Source organism: Polypterus senegalus, chromosome 8 (assembly GCF_016835505.1).
Source record: "Polypterus senegalus isolate Bchr_013 chromosome 8, ASM1683550v1, whole genome shotgun sequence".
NCBI lineage: Eukaryota > Metazoa > Chordata > Cladistia > Polypteriformes > Polypteridae > Polypterus > Polypterus senegalus.
The window spans coordinates 13,802,631-13,826,512 of record NC_053161.1 but is presented as its reverse complement, the minus strand read 5'-3'; the positions used below and the strand labels follow the sequence as shown (position 1 = coordinate 13,826,512).

General features: G+C 37.6%; 1 protein-coding gene across 5 annotated transcripts in view; it reads left to right on the top strand.

Moving 5' to 3' along the window:
- prmt8b (protein arginine methyltransferase 8b) overlaps positions 1-23,882 on the top strand; it is a 228,080-nt gene that overhangs the window by 160,183 nt on the left and 44,015 nt on the right. For all 5 annotated transcript variants that reach the window (XM_039760764.1, XM_039760763.1, XM_039760765.1 and 2 more), the window contains 3 exons: positions 2,306-2,448; positions 5,415-5,502; positions 11,694-11,809. In XM_039760764.1, coding sequence (XP_039616698.1) covers positions 2,306-2,448; positions 5,415-5,502; positions 11,694-11,809 — 347 coding nt within the window. The remainder of the gene's footprint in view (positions 1-2,305; positions 2,449-5,414; positions 5,503-11,693; positions 11,810-23,882) is intronic.

The window sequence follows — 23,882 nt, the reverse complement described above, 5'->3', positions numbered from 1 at the left end:
CCAAAATATAATGTGGAGACATGGCAAATGGAAGCAAACGAAAATGACTGGAGTAGCATTATATGGTGCGCTTTTAGGGTATTCACTGATTTGCAGCTTCCACTTCACAACATTGTTTTAATCAGGACCATTTCTTGGGGTCCTAAACAGTATGCCTATTTTAGGGCCTCTCGTTCCTCTTTCCCACAAAGGCTAAGGGGTCTCTGGCAATCACTTACATTCACTTATGCCACTTGACATGTTCTTCCCAGTGCAATAATATGCATAAGTAACACCCCACTGCAGGTCAAATAATTCCATGGTCTTTATATATAAAAATGCCCCATTTGTATGCTCTATCTGTGACTTTGTTCATAGCTAGAACTGTGGACATGGCTAAACATGATAAATGAGACCTTCTTTACCTCTTCTCTGGCTTAGATCTGTGTAAGACGAAGATATCAAAGCTCTGTTATCTAAACATAGAACCTGACGACTGTTTGAATGTCTCCTTATTTCTATTGCTTTTGTAATCCAACGTGTGTCCCCCTTTATGGAAAGCCAGATGTACCCCATTGGTTAAGCTTAATGTTGTTGGATATCTGAACTTCAGTGAATGTCCTGGACCTCCCATTGGAGTGCCAGAAATTGGGCATTCTGTCTTCACTAATCATCCTTTAGCAGGTGTTTCCTGCAGAGGCATTAGCTCTCTTGGAAATGTGTTCTTTTAATATTGTGGCTTATTAAATAATTAAACAATATCATAATATACCAGAAAAGGCGATATCCCTCCCATAGGGATTACGGCGGTACAAGAATCACATGAGACAAAATATCTTTTAGCTTACATTTACTGATGTTTTACGCGGTTACAGACGGGGAGGCATATGGACAGACTTTATCCAGGTGGGAAATCTGGATCAACACAGTCAGCCATTTTCTCCGTCCCTACGCTGGGAGGTTTTTCGACAACTCTTTGTGTCGACGCAGCCTCGAAGGGTCTGGCCACTGTCCAGACCTTTTATATGGTTCTTGCTTCATTTGCTGGTCTTCTCCGTCTCCAAACAAGGGCTGAATTCCTCTTCCCCAAAATACAGACATATCATAGTGCTTATATGCCGATTCTCATTCTCCCAATAAGGAAAGAAGATTTGTGCTGATAGAGGACAGAAATACCCTAACCTGTGTTTAAGCTGACTATTCAAGCCTCCAGTTGTCTTTGGCTATCTACTCCAATGCTTGGCTAGCACTTCTAACTGCTGAGCCTCTGTGTGCCACAGTTAACATGCACATGTGAATAAAACTCATAACAGTATTGTCCAGATATAGTGACATAAAGAAACATGTAGTATAACAGCAGGAAACAGCAAATTCACAGACTGACCAACATACTGTACCTGTATATACAAAATGACACACAAAGTCTTTTATATCTAAATTATTCTTGTAAGCCACATTTTTTCAAAAAATGTTTTTTAATTATTATTTTTTCTTCGTCAGAATGTGCATCTCTGATATTTTTTGTCAATTACCATGTGAAATATTAATTATTTTGAAGTAAGGCATAAATAAACTATTGACAAGAAAGGAAGAAGCTAATTGAATGTAGAAATTCAAATGAACAAAAGTGTAAAATTAATGCCCATTTAAGCAATTTTATTATAAAACTACTGACAATTATGAATTGCATTTTACTATCAGGAGAAGCAAACTAATTAGTTTAGAAATCCTACTTCATTAAAAGAACTGACTCCATTTAAGGAATAGCTTTTAATAAATCCGTCATCCATAATGGTGCATGTCGGAGCGTGAGCACGGCTGGATTACATTGTACAGGTAAATGATCCTTCTGTTTGCAGGTTTAATTACACTTATACAAAAATGTGGAACCATGCTTAATTCAAATTATGTTTGTTTATGTGAAATACGATTTTTTTCCTATTTAATATCAGTTGCAATCATTTTTAAGAGTGGATAAGAATCATTTCATGTGATAAAGCAATTTCCATGCTAAATGCTGTGATGTGACATTGTCTACATGGTAACATTCTGACACACTGACTCCCTGGTTGGGTTTGCAGGGTCCCCCTTTGGTTATATATATTTCTCTTTGGGGACTGTGCATGAGTATTTCATGTGAAGAACTGGTTTAAACCTCATGACCATTAGCTACTGGATTTGTCTTTGGGTCCCCGCAGGCCTGCCAGGAACAATTACATGATGGAATATTTTGAATGTTCTTTGTTTCTTATTTTTAGAAAGTCATTTACCTTTTAATTGTTTAATTTACGCCTTTGAGCCCTTTTGAATCAAATCTGTTTTGCAGTTATTACCATCTTTAAGGGAAAAGTGGAAGAAGTAGAGCTACCGGTTGATAAAGTGGATATTATTATTAGCGAATGGATGGGATACAGCCTTTTTTATGAATCCATGCTGAACACAGTAATATTTGCAAGAGACAAGTGGCTGGTAAGGTGCTTTAATTTCTAAATTTCCCTTGCTTCAAAGCACATTCTGTAATTGCTATACATATCTTTCAAGTCCTTGTGGAGGGAATTAAGTTTTAACTAGAGCAGAAATTATTAAAGAAGAATAAAGGGAAAAGGAGATAGCAAGGCGGCTAATGGTAGTCAGCTCAATATAGTACAGTATCTGTATGCTTACATAACCTGTGTCCTAAATCTGTTTATTTAACACCTTACAATTTATGCAGTAGTCATCACAGTACGTGACTTATTGCTGCTAGTAGGGGTCAGGCGATGGCACCACATTGGGTGCATAATTTTAACTAGTTGTAATTCAACTCTAAAAGAGTTACAAAATTTATAATTAAATCAAAACAAGACCAAAAGTTACATATGTGAATGTGTTCCATGAATGTGCAATTTCCTGTGTGTTTTTCTGTCACAGTGCTATCCAGAACAGATATGACTAAAAAGCCTGCGGACACCTGACAATCATGCCTATAAGAGTTTGTTGAGCATCCAATTCCAAAGCCATGGACATTAATATAGAGTTGGCTCTCGTCTTTTGTGGCTTTCCACCAGATTTTAATGTGCATCAGTAGAAATGTGTGTCCTTTCAGCCAAAACAGCATTTGTGAGGACAGGTACTGATGTTGGATGAGATCTCCAGGCTTACAATTGGCATTCAAATTCATCTCAAAGGTGTTAAGTAGAGTTGAAGGCAGGACTGTGTGCAGGCGACTTGAGTCCCTCCATTCCAAATTTGTCAAAATATTTCATAATGGACCTGGCTTTGTTTCTAGAAGAGAAAAGGGTCTTCCCCAGACTATTGCCATAAAGTTGGAAATGTACAATTGTCTAAAATGTCTTTGTTCCCTTCACTGAAGCCAAGGGGCCTAGCCCAAGCATTGAACAACAGCCATTGTCCATTATTACTCCTCCACCAAATTTTACAGTTTGCTCTGTGCAGTCATTATAACAGTCTTCTGCCATTCACTAAACCCATATTAGTTCATCAAACTGCCCGATAGTGAAACGTGATTCATTACTCAATAGAACATGCTCTCCCTGCTCCGGAGTACAAAGGTGGTATGCTTTACACTACTCCAGCCAACACTAGGCATTGCACATAGTGATCTTAGGCTTGTGCGCAGCTGCTTGATCATGGAAACCCTTTTCATGAAGCTCCCGAAGCACAGTTATTGTGCTGATGTTGCTTCCAATTTATTGAGGGAACTAATTATACTCAAAGTTAGGGAGTATCTGAAAAAATAAACTTCAACCTCAAAATATACAAGTGTTTTAAAGCTAGACATTCCAACTTTGCCCCCTATTACTAGATATTCAGAGAACCGATTACACCTCCCCAAATTTACATGGTGTGGGAAACCCAAATAGTAACAAACACTGTCTTACTCCCTCTGTTCAGGTACATTAATCCCAGAGCTGTGGCTGTGCAATAATTCCGGGACACAGATGTTATAAAAAAAATAGATTTGAATTGTTAACAAATCCTAAAAAGGCATTCATAGGAATACACATGCTAAAACACTCAAGACCTGATCGCATCCCAACCATCCACAGTAACAAAGTGGGATATCAAAGTCATGCAATACAGTTAAAGTGCAGTTACCATCCTCTGAAAGAGTAAGGGAACAAAAAGAGAAAATGAAAAAAAAAAGTCCCTTGGAGCACCGTCCTGAGCAATCACTTTCACGGGCCGTGGACAAATGCCACACACCCAGACCCCATTGTTCGTACTTCGTGATTTTGACCTCGAACAGGCCACTGTTGCACTACCACCTTTGTCGGCCTCTCTCTCTGCAGTATTCACTCTGTGGCTCACACTGGAAAAACAAGGAAGGGGATTCAATAGCCACCGGTCGAGATGGTAATTTAATCTTCTTCTTTCTTTCTCCTGTGTTTCTCTTACACAAATGCTTCTCTTAAAAACTTACAGACCCTCCCCCAGCTCATACCTCATTGGTTCAGGGTTAACACACTTCTGTCTTCATAGGCGAGTCACTCAGCAGTTTGTCTGTAGATGTCCAGGTGGAGAATATTGGTGTGAGGAAAAAAAAAAAAGAAAAAAGCAGCATCCAAACAGAACGACATAGAAAACAAATCCAGTAATCAGAATATTTGAAAAAATAGTGCTCTACTACACAAATTACCTTGTAACATTATGAGTGGTGCACCACAGGAAACGTGATTTTTAAACACTGTGCATTTCGACACTTGGCGGTCCCGCACTATGAGTGTGTGTGGTCTACTAGTTCATGGCTGTGCTCTTGTTGCTCCTCGACACTTCTGCCGCACAGTAATAGCACTTACAGTTGACCAGGGCAGATCTAGTAGATTTTTGACAAAGGTAGCACTCAATGAGAGTGTCATGTTAAAAAGTCACTGAACTGTTGAGTACGACTTATTCTACTGCCAGTGTTTGTTAATGGAGATTCCATGGCTATGTGCTTGATTTTATGCACCTTGCTAACAATGGATATGACTGAAACACCTGAACTCAATAATTTGGAGGGCTGCCCATATACTTTTGGCCATATAGTACAGATATATTAATGCACGCTCTTAAAGGCAAAACTCTTCTACAGTACAGAACATAAAGTACATTTTGAAAATGCCTGCTTAAAAACTCATATCCAGTATGCATCTGAACTGGAACACAACTTCAGCTGATCAATAGCCAATCCTACTCTGTTCAGAGAACTTTCAAACTGATTAGGACACAGCTATACCAGCAGTTAAAACTGATTTTGTTCCCATAAAAGTATTAATTGTAAAATCATTCCAGAGACAAATGGGAGTGACCAAGATTAAACCTCTCAAGACTCCTAGACCATACATGTAGAACAACTATGGTCTGCCTGAATCTTTTATGCATAGTTCAAAATATGATGTCTTTGTCAGGTGAATTGATTACGAGACCCATTTCCCTCCACAATTAATCAACAGAAACCTGGAGGATTGATGTTCCCTGACCGAGCTGCTCTGTATGTCGTTGCCATTGAAGACAGACAGTACAAGGACTTCAAAATTCATTGTAAGATTATTATTATTGTTTCTATTATTGTTATTATTATTTGTCTGCATTGTAACTTGTTTGAAGTGTGTAAAAATGAAATTAGTATGCTCACAGAATGTATAGAACCTTGTGAAATGAAATGACTTTTTACATAAAATGTAATTATCTGTGCAATTGCTCAAATATAAGATAATATAATATAATGATAGGATTATAGACTCATTATTGTCATATGTACAGAGAACTGTGAAATTGTTATTTGCATGTGCTAATCAACATGCAATACATCAGCACTTTCCAGCACCATGATTAGAGAGCAGAGGGAAATTCTCTTAAATAACAGCTGATATAACTATTGCACTATGTCCAAGTTGGACTTTTACTACAACAAACCTAAGGGAACTCAAGTCATGAGCACAACTCGGTTCATTTTGACACTGATGAGACAAAATACCAGAGAGCTGTTGCTAATCAAAGACAGGATATTTTGCATAACACAGTTAAAAAATACGTTAGTTTCCCCCTATCAGCATATAGGTAAATGGTATTATCCATGACACATCTTATATCTTTGTATATCTGAAGTTTGCAAAATAGACAGAATAAATGACTTTTGCAAATATTTTATCATGAAATAGGAACTTCTGTTTGATACTGCAATTAAAAATACTATAAAATGTCATATGATCTCATTGCCTTCATGGTAAATGTACTGAAAAAGATAGGTACAGAAAGTCGTAGTTGCACAGGACAGGCATTGTCAAAACCCCTCATAAATCCAAACAAAACATTTTCCCTAACTTTGCCTTACCTAAAAACGTCTGCCTTCTATAGCTAAAAATCCCAGTGTATATTACTTTAAGAATTTAACCTTTGTGTATGCCTATTATGCATCATTCCCATGCAAATAGTATGGCTGAAAATTAAAATCAGATTGGCTATGAGTGGCTTAACACACTTTATGTTGTAGCACAGATGTTATTTGTAATTTTTAAGATGTTTGTTTTGCACATCAAGTTTAAAAGAGTCAGGGAGTGAGTTTGGAATATCCATAATGTAACATAATAATCTAACATACTGTTTACCAGTTTCACATTTTTTTCTTTTCACACTGAAAATGTTTAAATAGAGAAACACAACCTTTTTTGGTATTCATGGTGCTATGGATATCTTTCCAGTATACCTTACATGCTGATTTGCAGTTTTTGCAGGTGTTATTTCATTGCTTGGCTGTAATCACTATATGTTTATAACAGTTGCTTAAGTTTTGGTTTAATTATTCTGAACAATTCAATGTTATGTAGCAGTTTTCATTGGCTATTGCAGTTTCTTCTCACAATACAAAGACTTGTATTTAATGTCAATTTAAAAAAATAGGCTCTGTGACGTAATCTAATTTTTCTGGTTTCTGAAACATAAGATCTGCTGCCTATTGAAAGTGACCTGGAGTTTGATTTGAGCTCTTAAGAACCCAGAAACTTTTCCCAGAGTCAGGTATTTTAGTGGTGGAATATTTGAATTTTGAAACTCATAGAGCCATGAAACAAAATCAAGATAGTTAAGACAAGGTTTTGTTTGAGGTTAGAAAATGTAATATTTTTTTTAAAGGATTTACCAGAAACACAGAAACGTTAAACACTGGCTTATAATTACTCAACTGTTTATCAACGGTAACTATGATTTCTGAATGCCTCAAATCCTAAGCAGTACAGACTGCTAATATGCTTCCTAAATAAGAGAAATGCAGTCACATAGAATATGTTTTGCTTAGCAGTTTGACAGTACAGTGAAACTAAACCTGCCAGAAGCAACCCACACAAACAGTTACTCAGAACCAGATGTTGAAAGGGATGCAAAACATCAGGGACATGTAGATCTCTTGCAAGGAACTAAAAGCATTCCTCCATGTTTTGATGTTTCAAGAGAATAAAATAATGAACACAGTCTTGCACATGACAAAGGAATTTTGTAGACTTAGCTTTCAACTTTGTCATCTCTGGAGGATGCACAGAAGAATAATGGGAACTTGCAAGCGTCTATTAATATTTCCTAATATTAATTTCAACTAAATGCAGTTTATTCTTATTTAGGAGAACCCCAGTATTAACACAGATTTACATTTGCAACAATGTAAGAAGAAAGGACAAAGCTGTGCTACATTTATATAGATAGGCACATTTTTCTTTCTTTGATTTGATAAATTTGTTTAATCCCCAAGGGGAATTTGTCTCAGAGTCAGAGAACAGGGTCAGCCATTGTACAGCCCCCAGAGCAATTGTCAGGTTACGGGCCTTGCTCAAGGGCTTAATGGAGTAGGATCCTTTTTAGCAGTGACGAGATTTGAACCAGCAACCTTAAAGATACCAATGCAGATCCTTAGCCACAGTATTTATTTAAACATGACGAATGACGCTGCATAGGTGAATGGTTTCAGAATAAGGAATTTAAGAAACATTAATCTATTAAATGAAATATACTGCAGGAGTGCAGAGCAATTACACTAATCAATTTATGGCTACCACTAAACAGACTTTTGACAAAAGAAGGAATCGTGCACAGAATGTAAGGAAAATGGGGTTTTAAAGCTGAAAATACATTCCAAGGGTGAGATTCTTATAGAAATGTTCCTAGGAGTTCTCCTGGAAGGCTGCCAGTGGAAGAAAACTGCTGCAGTCATTTAGGAATAAAGACAAATACAAGTAGCACTATAAATAGAGTTCAATGCCCTGATTAAAGTTAGTCTTTACATTCAGGACATTTTCCCAAAAGTAAATGTATCCAGTTCATTAAAGTGTTTGAACAATGACGAATAAACTAATGGTCTGGTACCTTGAGGCCAATACATGCAATTTTCTGAATAAAGCAGCACATGTGCTAAAGTAGGGTGACCATCCGTCCCCGTTTTCCGGGGACAGTCCCCTTTTTCGGACAACTGCCCCCATTCAGAAACATGTCCCCGGTTTAAGATTTCACCCCCAGTTTCAGCTGGTTCACTTTTTTGAAAGTATCTCATCACCACGATAATTTGAACTCGGCGCGCGTGCATGCACGGCGTTTTTACGGAGGTCATGCTTTACCATATCCTGCAATTTTGGCAAGAAATCACATGATAAGCTTTCGCTTTGTACTCTGTAGTGTTTAGCATCTCTACTCGTGATCTGTATGTAGATTCTACGCTCCTTTAGCCCCTAATGTCCCCGGATTGGCCCAAAAAATTCTGGTCACCTTAGCTAAAGTATTTCTCAGAAGAATAATTGACTCTAATTGAATCTGCTAGCCATGCTGAAGGTTAAATAATAAGAGATTGTTTTTTTAACTGACCAGGATTCAGTTGCTTGGCCCTTCACATCAGTAATCTTAAAATTTTATTGTCTGAAAAAACAGATTGATGGTTGGACTGTTATACTCAAATATCAGCAAATGGATAAAATTCCACTACCCGCGTGATATTCTCACTTTTCCGAGGATACCGAGTAAAAAGCAGAAGAGTGACCATTGATGTTATTGAGAATCTTTGAGATAATTCTGCTCCAGCAGCATCTTTAGAAGTGTCTGTCAGCCTCAAGAGACAGAGAAGGACCACAATGAATCAATAACAGAGTAAAATTAAACTGCTCCTCCAAAATATTATATTTCATTTTCTGCTAGATGTCCACTGCTATTCTGCAGCTAATTTCTTTGTAAAGGCCATAACCACATTCATTTTTCAAATCACCTATAAATATTAACATATTACTGATGGTGATTCTTGTCAGTTGCCTTTTGGTGAGATTTTATAACCCAAAATAATTGTACATAACATGAAACTCAAAAATTTTAAAACTGATACCTTATGTGTTCTTGTTTGATGCTTGGAAAGAATCAGCACACATTCCCAGAGGATCCAAAAAAAATAAAAGTCGCTGATAATTACTATTAAATAATGAGGCCATTTATGAATTTAAATGGCAAACTCTGCCTCCAGTGATACCTAACAGCCATGTGAAACACTGTTTTCTGTCCATTTCGATAAATAAATACAATTAATTATGTATGTGCTTTTCAGTATCTTAGGGAAGAAAACAGATGATTTTACTTGATCCAAAACAGGAGAAAAAGTGAGAAAGAATAATGGTCCCATGTGGGATTTTATTTAGTGTCCTGTAATTATTTCATAAAAGAAAGAACTATCTCTTTAGTATACCTAAAATAAAACAGGGCCTACACAAAATGATAATGATCTAATGATTTACGTTTTTCTTAAAAAAATCCACAATGTTTCTGTGTTGGAAATTACACTGTAATCAAATGATAGTAAAGATCATCCTTATTAATGAGTTCAAAATAAATGTCCTTTATTAAAACCAGCCTGAGGGGGCCTGCCATGTGCGCTAGTCAGTTCAGCATGATAAGATTAAAGTATATAATAAATTAAGTATCTTAAATAAGCTATACTAATTTGCAAAACACACAGAAGATACTCATTAGTTTGTACCAATCAGTGTACAGATAAATGGTATAATATTTAGCACACATATATTTTTCTATATCTAAAGGTCCCAAAATAATTAAATAGATTAGAAATATCTGTACATAAATACGACTTCTTACACATAATACCACAGTTAAAAGTTAATTTGTTATATGATCTCATCTCTATTAGTAATGTGCTGTGTACAAATGTTACAGAATGTCTCAGCTAAACTGAAAGGCACAGTCAGAAACACTTTATAAATTCATACAAAGATTATGTCATATTCAGAAAACTGCGCACAAGTACTGCAGTTATACTAAATTTATGGAGTACCATGTTAATACAGCAAAAAAACACATTCTTTTGATAGGAAAAGGAAAAAAAGACATGGAATAGTAACTCATCATAAATCATTTCTATTGGACTGGCAAATCAAACAGGCAAATTTCTAAAACGTGTCTTGATAATTTGGTTTGTGAGTTTGTAATGTTATCACTGCCAGCACTGCAAATTGAGCAGAATTCACATAACTGGCAATAGAAGCTATGTTTGCATCTGAATTTTGTATTTTATTTGGTAATAAATCATTGTATGAATTAGTGGTTTGTTTTATTCAAAGAAAACTACAACACATTTTTTGCATAGAAAAGAACAGTTTTGCCCAGATTTGGAGAAATTAACCACCTAATAATATATAGCTACTGTACATACCTACTGTAGTCATACTTCAATTAATTGCAGAAAAAAGTCAAGCCAGTTGTTGTATGGGAACTTTACATTGCATTGGAATCCCTACAACTTAACTGTCAGTTATGGTCTCATTCCGAAACTGAACATGAAATAGCTTGTCTCAAGGGTGAACTTGTAAAACACTGACCGCCACCCAAACCCTTATGCCAATATAAGCTACACAAAGAAGATGGACAAATGATTTGTCTATGCTCTTTGTTGAGGTGAAGTAATTTAATTTGTAATAAAACACATAACAGAAGTACTTACCTAGGGGTTTGTGGACCAGCATGGAGCATTTGACGAAACAACAAATTCTGTGCTGTTGCTTAATGGCACTGAACCCACCTCCTAACAAAAATGTCTTTACAATGGTATTATAAAACAAAAAAACTCCAAATATTATTACTGGGCTGATGTCTTTATCCAAGGTGACTAGATACATTTGCTTGAAGTGACTGTCTCAGGGTCACACAGAGTCAGTAGCAGGATTTGAACCCACAGCTTCAGGGTTTGCAGTCCAAAGCCTAAACCACTATGTCACATTTCCTGACCAAATCTGCTTTTTGTAAACCCATACGTGACATGAAGACTACTCTGAGAATGAGAAAACAATTCACAATTAACCATCACCTTTCTTTTACTTGAGAAATTTCAAAGGCAGTCAGTTTCATCAAGAGTTAGTAAAACAAACAAACGCTGACTAGCCCTGGCATATCAACATATAATATAGTGACAATAGAAGCTGTAATTTTCGTAAAGGAGATTGAGGAGCATTTAGGAAAAATGTGCTTTTAAATTTGTATCACTAAAAAGTAATTTCTGAAACAGAATAGTAAATCATGCTCTGTGACATCTAATTTTAAGCAAATTAATGCAACCTTATTTGAGCTGCTGAATTATTTTACATTGTCCAAAAATAAAAGTCAGAGTGAACTGTGCATAATGGCATAAAAAATGCAGGCGGTTTGGCATTTTTAATAAAGTGGTATGAAAGTTAATGAATTGTCAATCTGTTTGTTTGCAGGGTGGGAAAATGTGTATGGCTTTGACATGACCTGCATCAGAAACGTTGCCATGAAGGAGCCCCTGGTGGATATTGTGGACCCAAAGCAAGTGGTGACAAACTCCTGTTTAATTAAGGTCAGTGGAGCGATTAGCGTGGGATGCACACACACCCTGAAAACTGGCAAAAGGATTGGAGCTTCTTACTATGAAATGTCAGAGTGTAACGTCAGCCGTCTGTTTCAAACAGTTTTAGATGTACTTTTTTGTTTCTGAAACTTTCATTGGCTGAATTTTTTTGCAACTATTATTTATAAAAATAATTTAAATTTCATTATTTCAAAATATACCATTGTTTAGTGATTCTTCGTATATGTCAATGACTTGGTTATGCAAAACTGAAAATTAAGACAAGTACATAATATATTAGAGTTAATCTTTCTTTTATGTACAGTTGGGTTTTCAAAATTATGTCACAAACTTGATAGTTTTGGAGTATAATAATAATAATAATTCTTTGTATTTATATAGTGCTTTTCTCAATACTCAAAGCGCTCAGCAATTGCAGGTTAAGGGCCTTGCTCAAGGGCCCAACAGAGCAGAGTCCCTACTGGCATTTACGGGATTTGAACCGGCAACCGATTGCCAGTGCAGATCCCTAGCCTCAGAGCCACCTCCATTAACCTGCCATTAAACAGAAGTTGGACAATACAGTATAAATGACATAAACCTAATGAAACCTTAAACAACACCCAATAACAGTAAATGAAATTATAGGAGGGTGTTTTACTTATTTCAAAATATTGCATCAACATTCTGTATGATCAGCAGGGGGGACAGGAGAGGACACTAAGAATGACAGGTCTAGATGAATTGTTTGTATTAGAGAACCCATCCAGATGGCACAATAATCTCACTGACATGCTTAACTATGATTGGTGTTTCACATAAACTGTTACAAATATGCTCTCTGGACGACTAGCTGCAGTTAAGACAGATACTGTATGACATAATCAGTGTTGTTACAAGTGTCCTTACCACCGATAAGTGATTTGATTATAAGTTAAGTCCAACGAAAAAAGCTAGTGTGGAATGCAAATAAGGGAGAGGATAACCAAAGAAAAGTTGAGGTGCCAACCAGGTCACCCCATTTAATTCCTGTGTCCAAAGTAAAAGGCAAGCAGTGGTGCAACGGAAAACGGGTGCAATATCTGCCTTATAAGTCTCAGTGGCTTCCCTAAATTATCGTCTCTCTTGAGCAGAGCTGAGCCGGCGTGCTCCTTCATGCACAATGTAGCTCCTTTGACTGGGACGCCATCTTCCAGGAGCCCTCAGAATTATGTCATCCCGACCAGAAGAGGCGTGGCTTAGTTAAGTGGGAGGTGTGGCTGCGGTGCCCTTCTTGGGTGGATTTTGGAGCTACAACGGAGAAAGGAGATGGTATTGTTAGTGTTTGTGCCTCCTTTTGTTCCAGTGGGTTACTGCATAGCTTATCTGAGCTTGGAAAGTGATCTTCAGGCACCCATGCAAGAAACCAGATAAACTGTACATCTCATTATTGTTACATTTTGCTGGATTTGGAGAAGGTCTTTTGTTAAATACAAATGGTAACTGAAAAATGTATGCTTTTATTATTAAATTTAAAAAAGTATACCATTTTGGGACATGTTTAGTGTATGATTGTGTTATTTCTGATTTGTTCTGTCATTTGTTAATTTTAAATATTATTTGTCTTATTTTTTGCATATTTTGGGCATTGCGGCAATGATGTCACATGGTTGTGTTGTCGTACTGATTGTTAGGTACACAGGCTCATTGCTGGGTGTGGGCACACATGTGCTGGTGTGCAGTGTTGAGGGAACAACATGTTAAAAATAGCATGCATTATGTAGTCCGATTATTTTTTAAAGTAACAAGTAACCTAATACAGTGATACCTTGGAATCCGTTCCAGAACCCCATTCGAGTTCCAAATCGTTCGAGTTCCAAGACAATTTTTCCCCTTTAAAATAATAGAAACTGGATTAATCCATTCCTGGGTCCCATGAACTCAAATTTTCAAAATGATTTTAAAAGTAAATACATTGGATTTTAAGGTAAATATTTATATACAATATAAATATATAATAGTTACTTTACTAAGGTAAAAACACCTGCGTTACAAAACAAACAGATATGCGTTACAGCGGTACTACAGCAGCTCATTCATGCCATTACAAAAACAATAGAAAAATACTGCATTATTTCACTGACATATTGATTTTCCTTGCAAAGACGTTGTCTGCTGCCGTCCATGTAACACCGCGCACGAGTGCACTCCAGCCGTCTAGTGGCAGCTAGCGACAGAAAGATAAATCGAAGGGGTAAATCTAATCAGCCCAGTTTAGGGTCACAGGGGGCCAGGGATCATCACAGCAGCATTGGGTGTAATGCTGGACAAAGCAAACATGGCAGATGGTCTACTTGTCCTTTGCCAGGCCCAATCACACAACCAAGCAGGAAAGAGAGAGCAGTGCACAATCCAGTAATAGAAAACTATGAATAAAGTGTCAATTTAGTTTTTATTTGATCCATTTGGTGTAATAATTTGGAAAGAGGGTAATCTGGTGGGGCAGTGGCTAATGTTCATACCAAGAATCTTCAGGGGCTCACACTGGGGATGGTTAAAAAGAAGATGCACATTATTTACTTCACTGCACATGAAGGACAAAAAATATTTATAAAACACAAGAAAATGATCCAAATTTGTTGTGTTTCTGGTCAGTTTCATGAAGGTTCATGGGCTTTGGATTTAAAAACAACCAAAGGTCAGTGAAATGCATAGCTTTTCTACAAAAGAAAAAAAAAGCAACACACTGTTTGTAATGCATTACATTTTATAATAAGTACCTATATAACATATTTAGTTATGTTTTTTGTAATCAATAAGTAACGTACAGTAACTAAGCTACTTTTAAAGGTAATGGTCCCCAACACTACTGGTGTGTGATGTCAGGTGTCATGTCATGCAGGGAGAAGGGCTGCTCATGTCAAGTATCTAAACTTTAAGTAAGAAAGGATTTTTTGAGAAAGTAAAGTGCAAAAAAAAAAAAAATCCACTGCTGCTCACTTTGGACTGTTTTCTTGCAGAATGTTTTCTTGTCTTACCCTCATATTCTACAGGTAGATGCCACATTTACTTTTAGTTTAGTTTATCTTTATTGCACATAAAGGAAAATTTGCTTTGATCCTGTTAGCAACATACAAAGCACACTCCTACATTTACACATGCATAAGATAAAAATGAATGACGTGTTAATTATTATGTGTTACAAAGTTTTGACACGTTATCTGATTAAAAAAGTGATGATTCATACTCTCTTGACAAAAGTTGTTTTTCTCTCATCTTTACCAAAGCTTACACAAAGTATTTAAATATGCTTCAAAGGAAACAAGAACATTTAACATTTTTTATTGTATGGCAATCGGTAGTTGTCTATTTATGGCTCTGATGTCATTATGATAATAATCCTCTTCTTGGGCTCCAGTATGATATTGATTTTCTTATTCGGGTCCTGAGATTAAAAAGTTTAAGAACCCCTGGTCTAGACATTAAAGTTAGTAGCAAGGCTGGTTGCTATGCACTTTTTTTACAGCAAATCTAATTTCATATCATTCTTGTACTATGCTTATAAAGTACACCATATTGCAAGGAATAAAGCTTTTTCACTTTTTAAATAAAATGCTTGAATTTTTGTACAAACATTGCCTTTTCTGAATCCCCACCTGAATTGAAACAATAATTGACTAACTAATTAATTGTAAAGTAGTTGTTAGCTGCAGCCTTAATTGAGTACATCCTGACCATTTGGACCCCCATTTCATGTGGTCATATGTTTGAGTTTATTGGAGCTCATTCTGTACTGCCGGGGTAGACTTTGCTCTTAACAGGTTGGATTAAGTGATTGTGCAAATGGATGGGCCAGCAACAGTTCTTATAACTCATCTCATACTCGCACAGTGCTACGCTTCTGCTGCCACACAAAACTTGTTCAGAGTTGTATAAAGGACATGAATATCTGCATGCATCTTTTGTCACTGCAATGTTCCTTAAGTAATGTTGTAGTTTGCCACTTGGGAAAACCTGACAAAATGCACTGAGCACACAATGCCACATAATATAATCAAAGAAGTTTATCAGTTAAGAAAATCATTCAAATAAGTAAATAATAAAGGAGCAAAAGTACAAAAATGTGAAGGTTAATCCACAAAGTTTACATTTGAAGAAATTCAAACAAGACAAACTGAGCAAAAAATGTTATGATTAAAACAAAGACAAAAATATCCAAATTCAAAGACTCAAAGAATATTAAATTTCAAGATCCAAAACCAGAATCTGTAATCCAAAACAATAGGACAACAGACCCCTAAGCAAATATGAAGGACAAAACGAACAGAGAGCACAGAAATAACCAAGCAATCATTGCAGTGGCAGAAAAAAACAAACCTTAAATAGTCCTTAGGTGTTGCAGTAAGGCTATTTTAAAGCATTAGTGGCATATAACCCAACTAAGAGTCTCATCCCTCCTCCATCAAATACAAGTAAACCCTTAATAAGATAATTAAGTAAAGACAGGAGAATATGATTAACTGTCTGTTACACAAACACTCAAGAACTTTAACCTTGATCTTTGTTTTAATCGAGAGCTTATGATATGCATAACCCAACACTTGGAGGTGTGGACTACTTCTGCCAAGGAATCAAATTCTTAATTATATTTATGTTTCAAAACGTTTTTCACAATGTTTAAAATGAGATGCACTCTTTAGTTTATTTTTCGGATGGTGCAATTTTTTAACCTTTCTTTTTATGGTTTGTATGCTGCTACTGAATTGTACCAAGTCAAATGTCAGCATTGTGGACTTCATGGTTGTCCAAGTTTGTGGATGCAACAAAAAAAGTCATTATTCTCATTAGCATTTTAGTGAATTTTGGCTACTAATTCTTTTGATAATTGACTATGACTTACATTGTACATTTTGGATCTGGTTATGTGAAATCATTTTGGCTTTTAGCTCCTTTGCTTAATTCTTTAAATTATGATTTTGGTTTCACTTCCTGGGCTTGTTTATTAAAGGAGGTTATGCAGTTTGGGTGTTTGAACTCCAAAAAAGACACAGCAGCACTAGAAAAAGAGCAACTAGGCTGATTCCAGGACTAGGTATGTTTTGGGGAAAGATTTAAGGGACACAGCTGAAAACTTGTTAAGGGTAAATTTTACACAAATGTTAGGAAGTTTTCTTCATATAGAGAAGTATAGAAACATGGAATAAATTATGAGCAGTATGTTGGACAGAAGGAGTTAGTCGACATTCAAAAGTCAACCTGATGTTATTTTGGAGGAATTAAGTGTACTGAATAGTTTTGTTAGGCTGAATGGCCTGTTCTCATCAAATTCTTATTGTCTTCCTGATATCAATGTTTGCCTGTGTTACCACTAGGGAGTGCCTTGGTGCCCAGGTTTCAGACTCCACTCACTCACAGTCATTTCCAAGACATGTTAAACAAACATTTAATGACAACAATACCTTTTCCAGGATTCCAATCAGCAATACAACACACACTAGTTTATTCATCTCCTTCCATCCTCCTCAACAAGCATTATCTCACTCCCTCCCAACTTTGGCTCACCTTTCAAGAGTGAGACAGCTTCTTTTATGCCAGACCCGGTGTTACATAAGAGAATCACTTCTGGGTCAATTAGAAGTCCTCTAAAACATGGACAGTTACTCTTAATAGTTCCCCCTGGCAGCACCCAAGGACCATGACTGGGTTGCCCTTCAAAATTCCAATTCCCAGGCCACCCCTTGGGTGTCCATACCAAAGCAAAGAAACACTGCCCCCTGTTATACTGGGGAACAAATTGTCATTTGTTTGTCCCAGCTGGGAAAAGAATCTATCATCAATCTGGCCGGGTTATACCTCCTTTACTGTAGTCCTTCCATTATGGCCTCCCAGGCTGGGTAAGTATCCATCTTCCATCCCCATCGGGATACCTGTCCATCCAGGACAGCACTTACATAACCCCTCCTCAGCTGAGCCGTATAGGATGCAGTGGCCAGTCACATGAGGGGTAAAGTCCATTCTCCAGACATCAGTGACAGCCATGGATTACCCCAGGTCCTAGTACATGCCGCTGAACAGTCAGTACCACCAGGAAACTGTTGATAATTATGGGGAATATCAGAACCTAGAGCTAACCCAGACCACATAAAGGACATTGTCTCCAATAATGACCTAAACCTTGGCATTTAAAGTACCTCACATTCACTTTTGGGCACCCAGGGTTTCTTTCTAAAACAAAGGGTAAAGTCCAACCCTTCTTCTCTCCCCAGGAGTTCTGTTCTTGCCTCTGTGAACTTCTTGCCTTGATGACATTGTGTAAACAAAGTTACAGGAACCGAGGACTTTGAGTAAGGAGATCTTTCTTGATCATTTTTACCTTTGTTGGGTAAACCTGGCATTTTAGCCAGACTCCCCATTTTCCTTTTATACAACTCGATGTTTAGGAACTCCACATGAAATATCCAAAGGCCCTTTTTCACTGACCTTGTTGATGTGGCAAGAGGAGATTGTGTTACCGAGGTACTGGGTAACACATGTTGCTTTTAATCTAGTTTCTCATTATTTGAGATGCTTGTTTCTCGAATTCTCCTCCATCTTATAGGAATGAGAGTGACCTGAACACTGGCATAAATAGACAAGCCATTTTCACTTTTGGTTTCTTTTTCTATAGCCAATCTGACCTCTTCAAACTGAATTTTAACTGCTGCGGAGGCTTGAGGCACTGTTGCCCCATTGAACCCACCAGACAGACGTCCCAAACACACTTGTAAAACACCAAGAATAATATTTAATAATTCTTCTTAATAAAGTGTACAAAACACCACACTCTCCACAATTCTCAAATAAGCAATAATAAATCAATAATACACAAATCCTCCACCCCCAGCAGCTCTGCTACACTCCTGCCCAACTCCGGCTCCATCTGCTGAGGTTTCCCATAGTCCTTTTAAAGTCTCTGACCCAGAAGTATTCCGTGTCCGGGTCAAACGCCTTCTTCAGGTGTCCCGGAAGTACTGCAGGTTTCCATCCTCGTGACTTCTAAGTACTTCCAGGTTAACGTCACCATAATAGTCCCAGGGTTCTTGGTGAGCTACCCCTGGCGGCACCCACGGCACCCAACAGGGCTGAAGAACTGGACTCCATGTCCCATGCTGCCCTGCGGCAATCCGGTGAACCATTTCCTTCCAGAAGAGCTGCCATCTAGTGTCCCAGGGAATACATTGCCCTAAAGAGGCTCTTTCTCTTGGTTGAGGGATGTAACAGCCATCACACTGCTCAAACCAGAGATTTAGATTTCAGGCTATTAACTTGAACACTTTTTATCAGCTATAGCAAATAAGGTCACTCGGTACCCATCACTTGAGTCTGGGACCCTTTCACTCGGCGTTCCACTTTCTTTACCCATTGTGACCTCCATAGTCTATATAATTGTGTCTACTACATTAGGTACAAAATGGGATAAACCTTCAACTGACCCAAATTTTTAAACAAGTGCTACTTAGTTCCCTTCACTTACTTGTAGGATCACTTCACACTTCTTTATGCTGTATTATATCGGCATCACTTACCAGTATAGTCAGATCAACAGCAGGGGGCAACCTAATCTCCAGACATCACAAATATGTGTTGACTGCCTTTATATGTGCTTGTCAAAGATGAGACAAAAGAGTCACAAAAAGATTTGGGGCAGCCACCCGTATAATTATTTCTGGCTGCAAAAATTTAAATTGAGAATACATTTGTGTATGGATTCAAGTCCAAAACAGAACTGATAAGGCAAAGATGGTGGCTTTAAAGCAGAGAATAGGAAGTGACATCATAAGGTCTGGAGCCAGAAGTGGTGTCATCATGGCCGGAACTGGAAGTGGCGTCATTAATCCCGGAACCAGAAGTGACGTCATCGAGACCAAGCGGAATTTCTTGTTACCGGTCTACAGTGGAAAGAGAGAAAGGTCAGTATACTTTGCCACCCCCTGGTCTGGCATGGAATTACCCTCATTTTGGCCCTTTAGCTGCCACCCATGCGCACATATGTGACATGCTGTTGCTGTTTTATCAATTCCTTGGAGCAAGGTGTGTAGTTTGTCCAGAATCAACAGACTTGACCACACTGGTTAGACAATTTGTTTAATTCAGAGAAGTTGATCAGTCCTTTCGGTTGCTTCATCTGCGGTCCAATACAACATCACTTCTTTTCATTTAATTGTTAAGAGCCGAGAGACAAGCATTCTTCTTGCACATGTTTGACTACTTCAACTGAGGCATGCTGGGAGGCATAGCTCAGGGGAACTTTAACTCAACCAATCTGTCCAGTCTTTTCTGTTTTCTCGATGGCTTTCAGGCGTATTTCCTTTTTCCTGTTTCATTTATGTTTGGTAGAATGCCCAGAAGGGACTGGGCGGTCTCATAGTCTGGTACCCCTGCAGATTTTATTTTTTCTCTCCAGCCAGTTGGAGTTTTTTTTTTGTTTTTTCTGTCCTCCCTGAGCATCGGACCTTACTCTTATTCTATGCTAACTAACGTTGTCTTATTTTAATTCTTACTTTGTCTTTTTTTTCTCTTTTCTCCATCATGTAAAGCACTTTGAGCTACATTATTTCTATGAAAATGTATTATATAAATAAATGTTGTTGTATTTCCTGAAACTTACTCCCTTTCTTGGAATGAAAAGAAGAGTCACTCACTACAATCCTTTCCTGTTGCAGTTTTCTTGTTGTTGTACCTGGAACCTGGAGCACTGTAGTGCCGTTGTCACTTTAATTTTCCCAGGGCTCTCTGGGATCTAGCACATGGTCTTCCTACATAAATAATAGAAAGAGGTTCTCACAGCTAGACTGATTTGACCGCGCACTGCCCCATCTTGTCTGGAGCCATGGTATGGTATGTATGGTATGGTATCAGACTGTCTGGCTCTTCACTGGCTATAAGGTATTAGTATGGTAGACAATAAGTATAACCCCAAGACATGTTTAAATCTTCCTCGGAACATACCTCGTTTTCATACTTGTCTCCCCATATATAATTCTCATGGTAACTTCTCACTTTTTGGCATGAAAAGTCCACTGTAGATAACCTTGCAGTCCCTCCATCTTTTCCATCTCTCAGACAGATTCATCGAGCAGCAGAAACTCCATATGTCTGGCTGCTCTTGATTTTCCCACTCCTTTTAATAGACTTTTTCCCCATTACAGCAGGTAATGACTATGAACTTTCAGAAATATTTTGGGATGGTTGTGTCTGAGGGTTTGGTCACAACAAATTTGTTAAACAGGTCCCTGCCAAACTAACAGACAGGAAATCCTGCCAACTATGCCAGATGTGACCACAAGGAGCACCTTGGTGCCCAGGCTTCAGACACAACTCATTCACAGACAGTTCCAAGGTCTGTTCAATAAAGATTTATTGACAACAGTACCTTTTCCAAGATTCAAATCAATAATTAGGATTATTCCCTACTCAGGCTCACTTTTCAGGAGTGAGACGGTTTCTTTTATGCTGGACCCGGGAGTACATCGAGGGTTATGTTGTTATATAACAGAAGCCCTTCTCGGTCAGATGGAGGTCCTCTAAAACATGCAGAATTACTCCTATTAGTGCCTCCTGGTGGCACCCAAGGACCCTGACAGGGTTACCCTTCAAAAATCCAATTCCCAGGCCACCCTGTAAGTGTCTATACTGGGGCCAAACCAGAGAAGTGCTGTCCCATTTTATACTGGAGAACAAACTGTCCATCTATTATTTGTCCTGACTGGGATAGCAATCTACTTTTAACCCAGCTGGGTTGCACCTCTTTTCCTGCAATCCTTTCATTATGGCCTTCCAGCCGGATAAGGATCCATCTTCCATCCCCAATGAGATACTGGTCCATCCAGCACTGCACTTACATCTGTTAATACACCCACCCATAACCTTTCTTCTGATTTTATTCTTTTTCAAACACCGCTGCTGCCCAGCAGAGTCAGTACATTTTCTGTGTGTTTTGCTAGTATGTTGTCCCTGATTCTGTATGGCTTTTCTCCAAGTACTCCTGCCCTTTAAAAACACATGCATTTAAAGTTTATTGTTTTTTCTGTATGAGAGAGTTTGGATGTGCTTGTTTGTGCCTTTTGATGGTTTAGCATACCATCAGGGAGGATCTGGTGGGATAATTTTCAATAACTTGAAACAATTTGATGGAAAAAATTAATTTTGAAAACTGGATAGATGAATGCTTCATCTATGACGATAAGTTACAACAGCTTCCCGGTCCAAGTTCATACCTCTCTCCATCTCTCATGTGTTCTTATAACTCATTTTAATTTTCATCCTCCTTCCAAAAACATGAATTTTACCTTAATGGTCAGCTCTAAATTTGCCTAATAACCTTTTAAATGTGTATGTGTGGGTCCTGCCACTTTCAGGGTTGGCACTCACTTTATGCAAATGCAGTCGGATTAGGTTTAAATTCTCTGCAATTCCCTCGGAAAGCAAATGAACTTAAAAATACAGAATGATTACCTACAAAATCACTAAAGCCATTTAAAGCCTACAAAATCATTAAACCATAAAGCTCCATCCATAATAAAGCCTGTGTAATTCCAATTTACATTTCATGAGGAAACCTTAAATTTAATTGGAAAAATTATAATTTTAAAGAAGCAGGAGAGGTTAAATCATTATATTAAAAAGTAAACTCAAGAACCTATTTTTCAGAGAACATTTTATGTTACAGCACTTTGTAAATACTTCTAAATCTGTAATAAAACAATACTAATGCTAAAATATTAAATCAGAGGAGGAAATATAGAAAAAAGTTCTAACCTGAAATCATAAGGGCACCAGTTTTCTAAAACAACTTCTGAGAGGCAAAATAACTAATGCTTAGTTTACTTTGGTTTAGTATACTTATAAGTTTTTATATCAGTGAGTATAACTAGTCAAATGTTAGATTTGAATACAAAATTGGTTGGTCTGATATTTGAAAGCACACCTTTTGAGAAGGATCTGGGAATCATAGTTAACTTGTCTCAGTCTTCATCCAGGCAGTGTTCGGAAACTACTCAAAAAAGCTAATAGGATGTCAGGTTATATATCAGGAGGGGTGGAGTATAAGCCAAGGGAAGTTACTCTTAAGATTTATAACACACGGTGCGGCCTCACCTGCAGTAAGTCATACAGTTTTGGACCCCGGGCTACAAAAAAGACATAGCAGTGCTAGAGAAAGTCCAGAGAAGAGCAACTGGGCTGATTCCAAAACTAAGAGGTATGTGCTATGAGGAAAGATTAAAGGAGTTGAACCTTCTCAGTTTAACAAATGGAGGTAAAGAGGGGACATGATTGAAGTGTTTGAAAGTATAAAAAGGAATTAGTAAAACAGACACAAGTTGTTACTTAAAAATAAATTCTGCAGCAAGAACATAGGGATATGGTTTGAAACTTGTTAAAGGGGGATTTTGTACGAACGTTAGAATGTTTTTGCACATGCAAAGAACCATATGGAATAAATTCCCAAGTAGTGTGTGTAGAAGAATATGATGAACAAGCTTGTTGGGCTGAATGGCCTTTCTTCATCATAATTTTCTAATGTTCTTATGTTCTAAAAATATCTACATATACACCATTGAGATCTTCCTTATCCAAAAATGATTTGTTGAAAAAGCTATCCTCTGCTGGATAATAAAATAAACAGGGAGTTTACCAAAGGATCTCACACAAACACACCACCCAAAAACATTAAAGGGTGCCTTTTACAATATTTTTTTTGTATTCATATAAGCACCTCTTTTTAAGATGTAGTTACAATCTATGGGAATGCTTAGAACAGGGGATCATCCCAGACTCTCTGCTTGTGCCATTGACTTTGCTTGAGTGGCAAAATGGCTGTACAAATCTAAAAAGAGCATATTGGCTGGCTTGTACACTGTAGATATTGCACATGGCATTTGCTCCTCACTGTATCTGGCAAAGCTTTTAATCCTTGTTTGTTTCTTCAGCCACAGTTGTGTTATGGATTCTTGCATATTGGTGAGTTTCTGGAGCAACAACAGCTCGGTACTGTCTGACCAGGCCTCTTTTGATTGATGCTCTCTAGTACTAGCTATGCCACCAACCCACTAATGTATTCCAA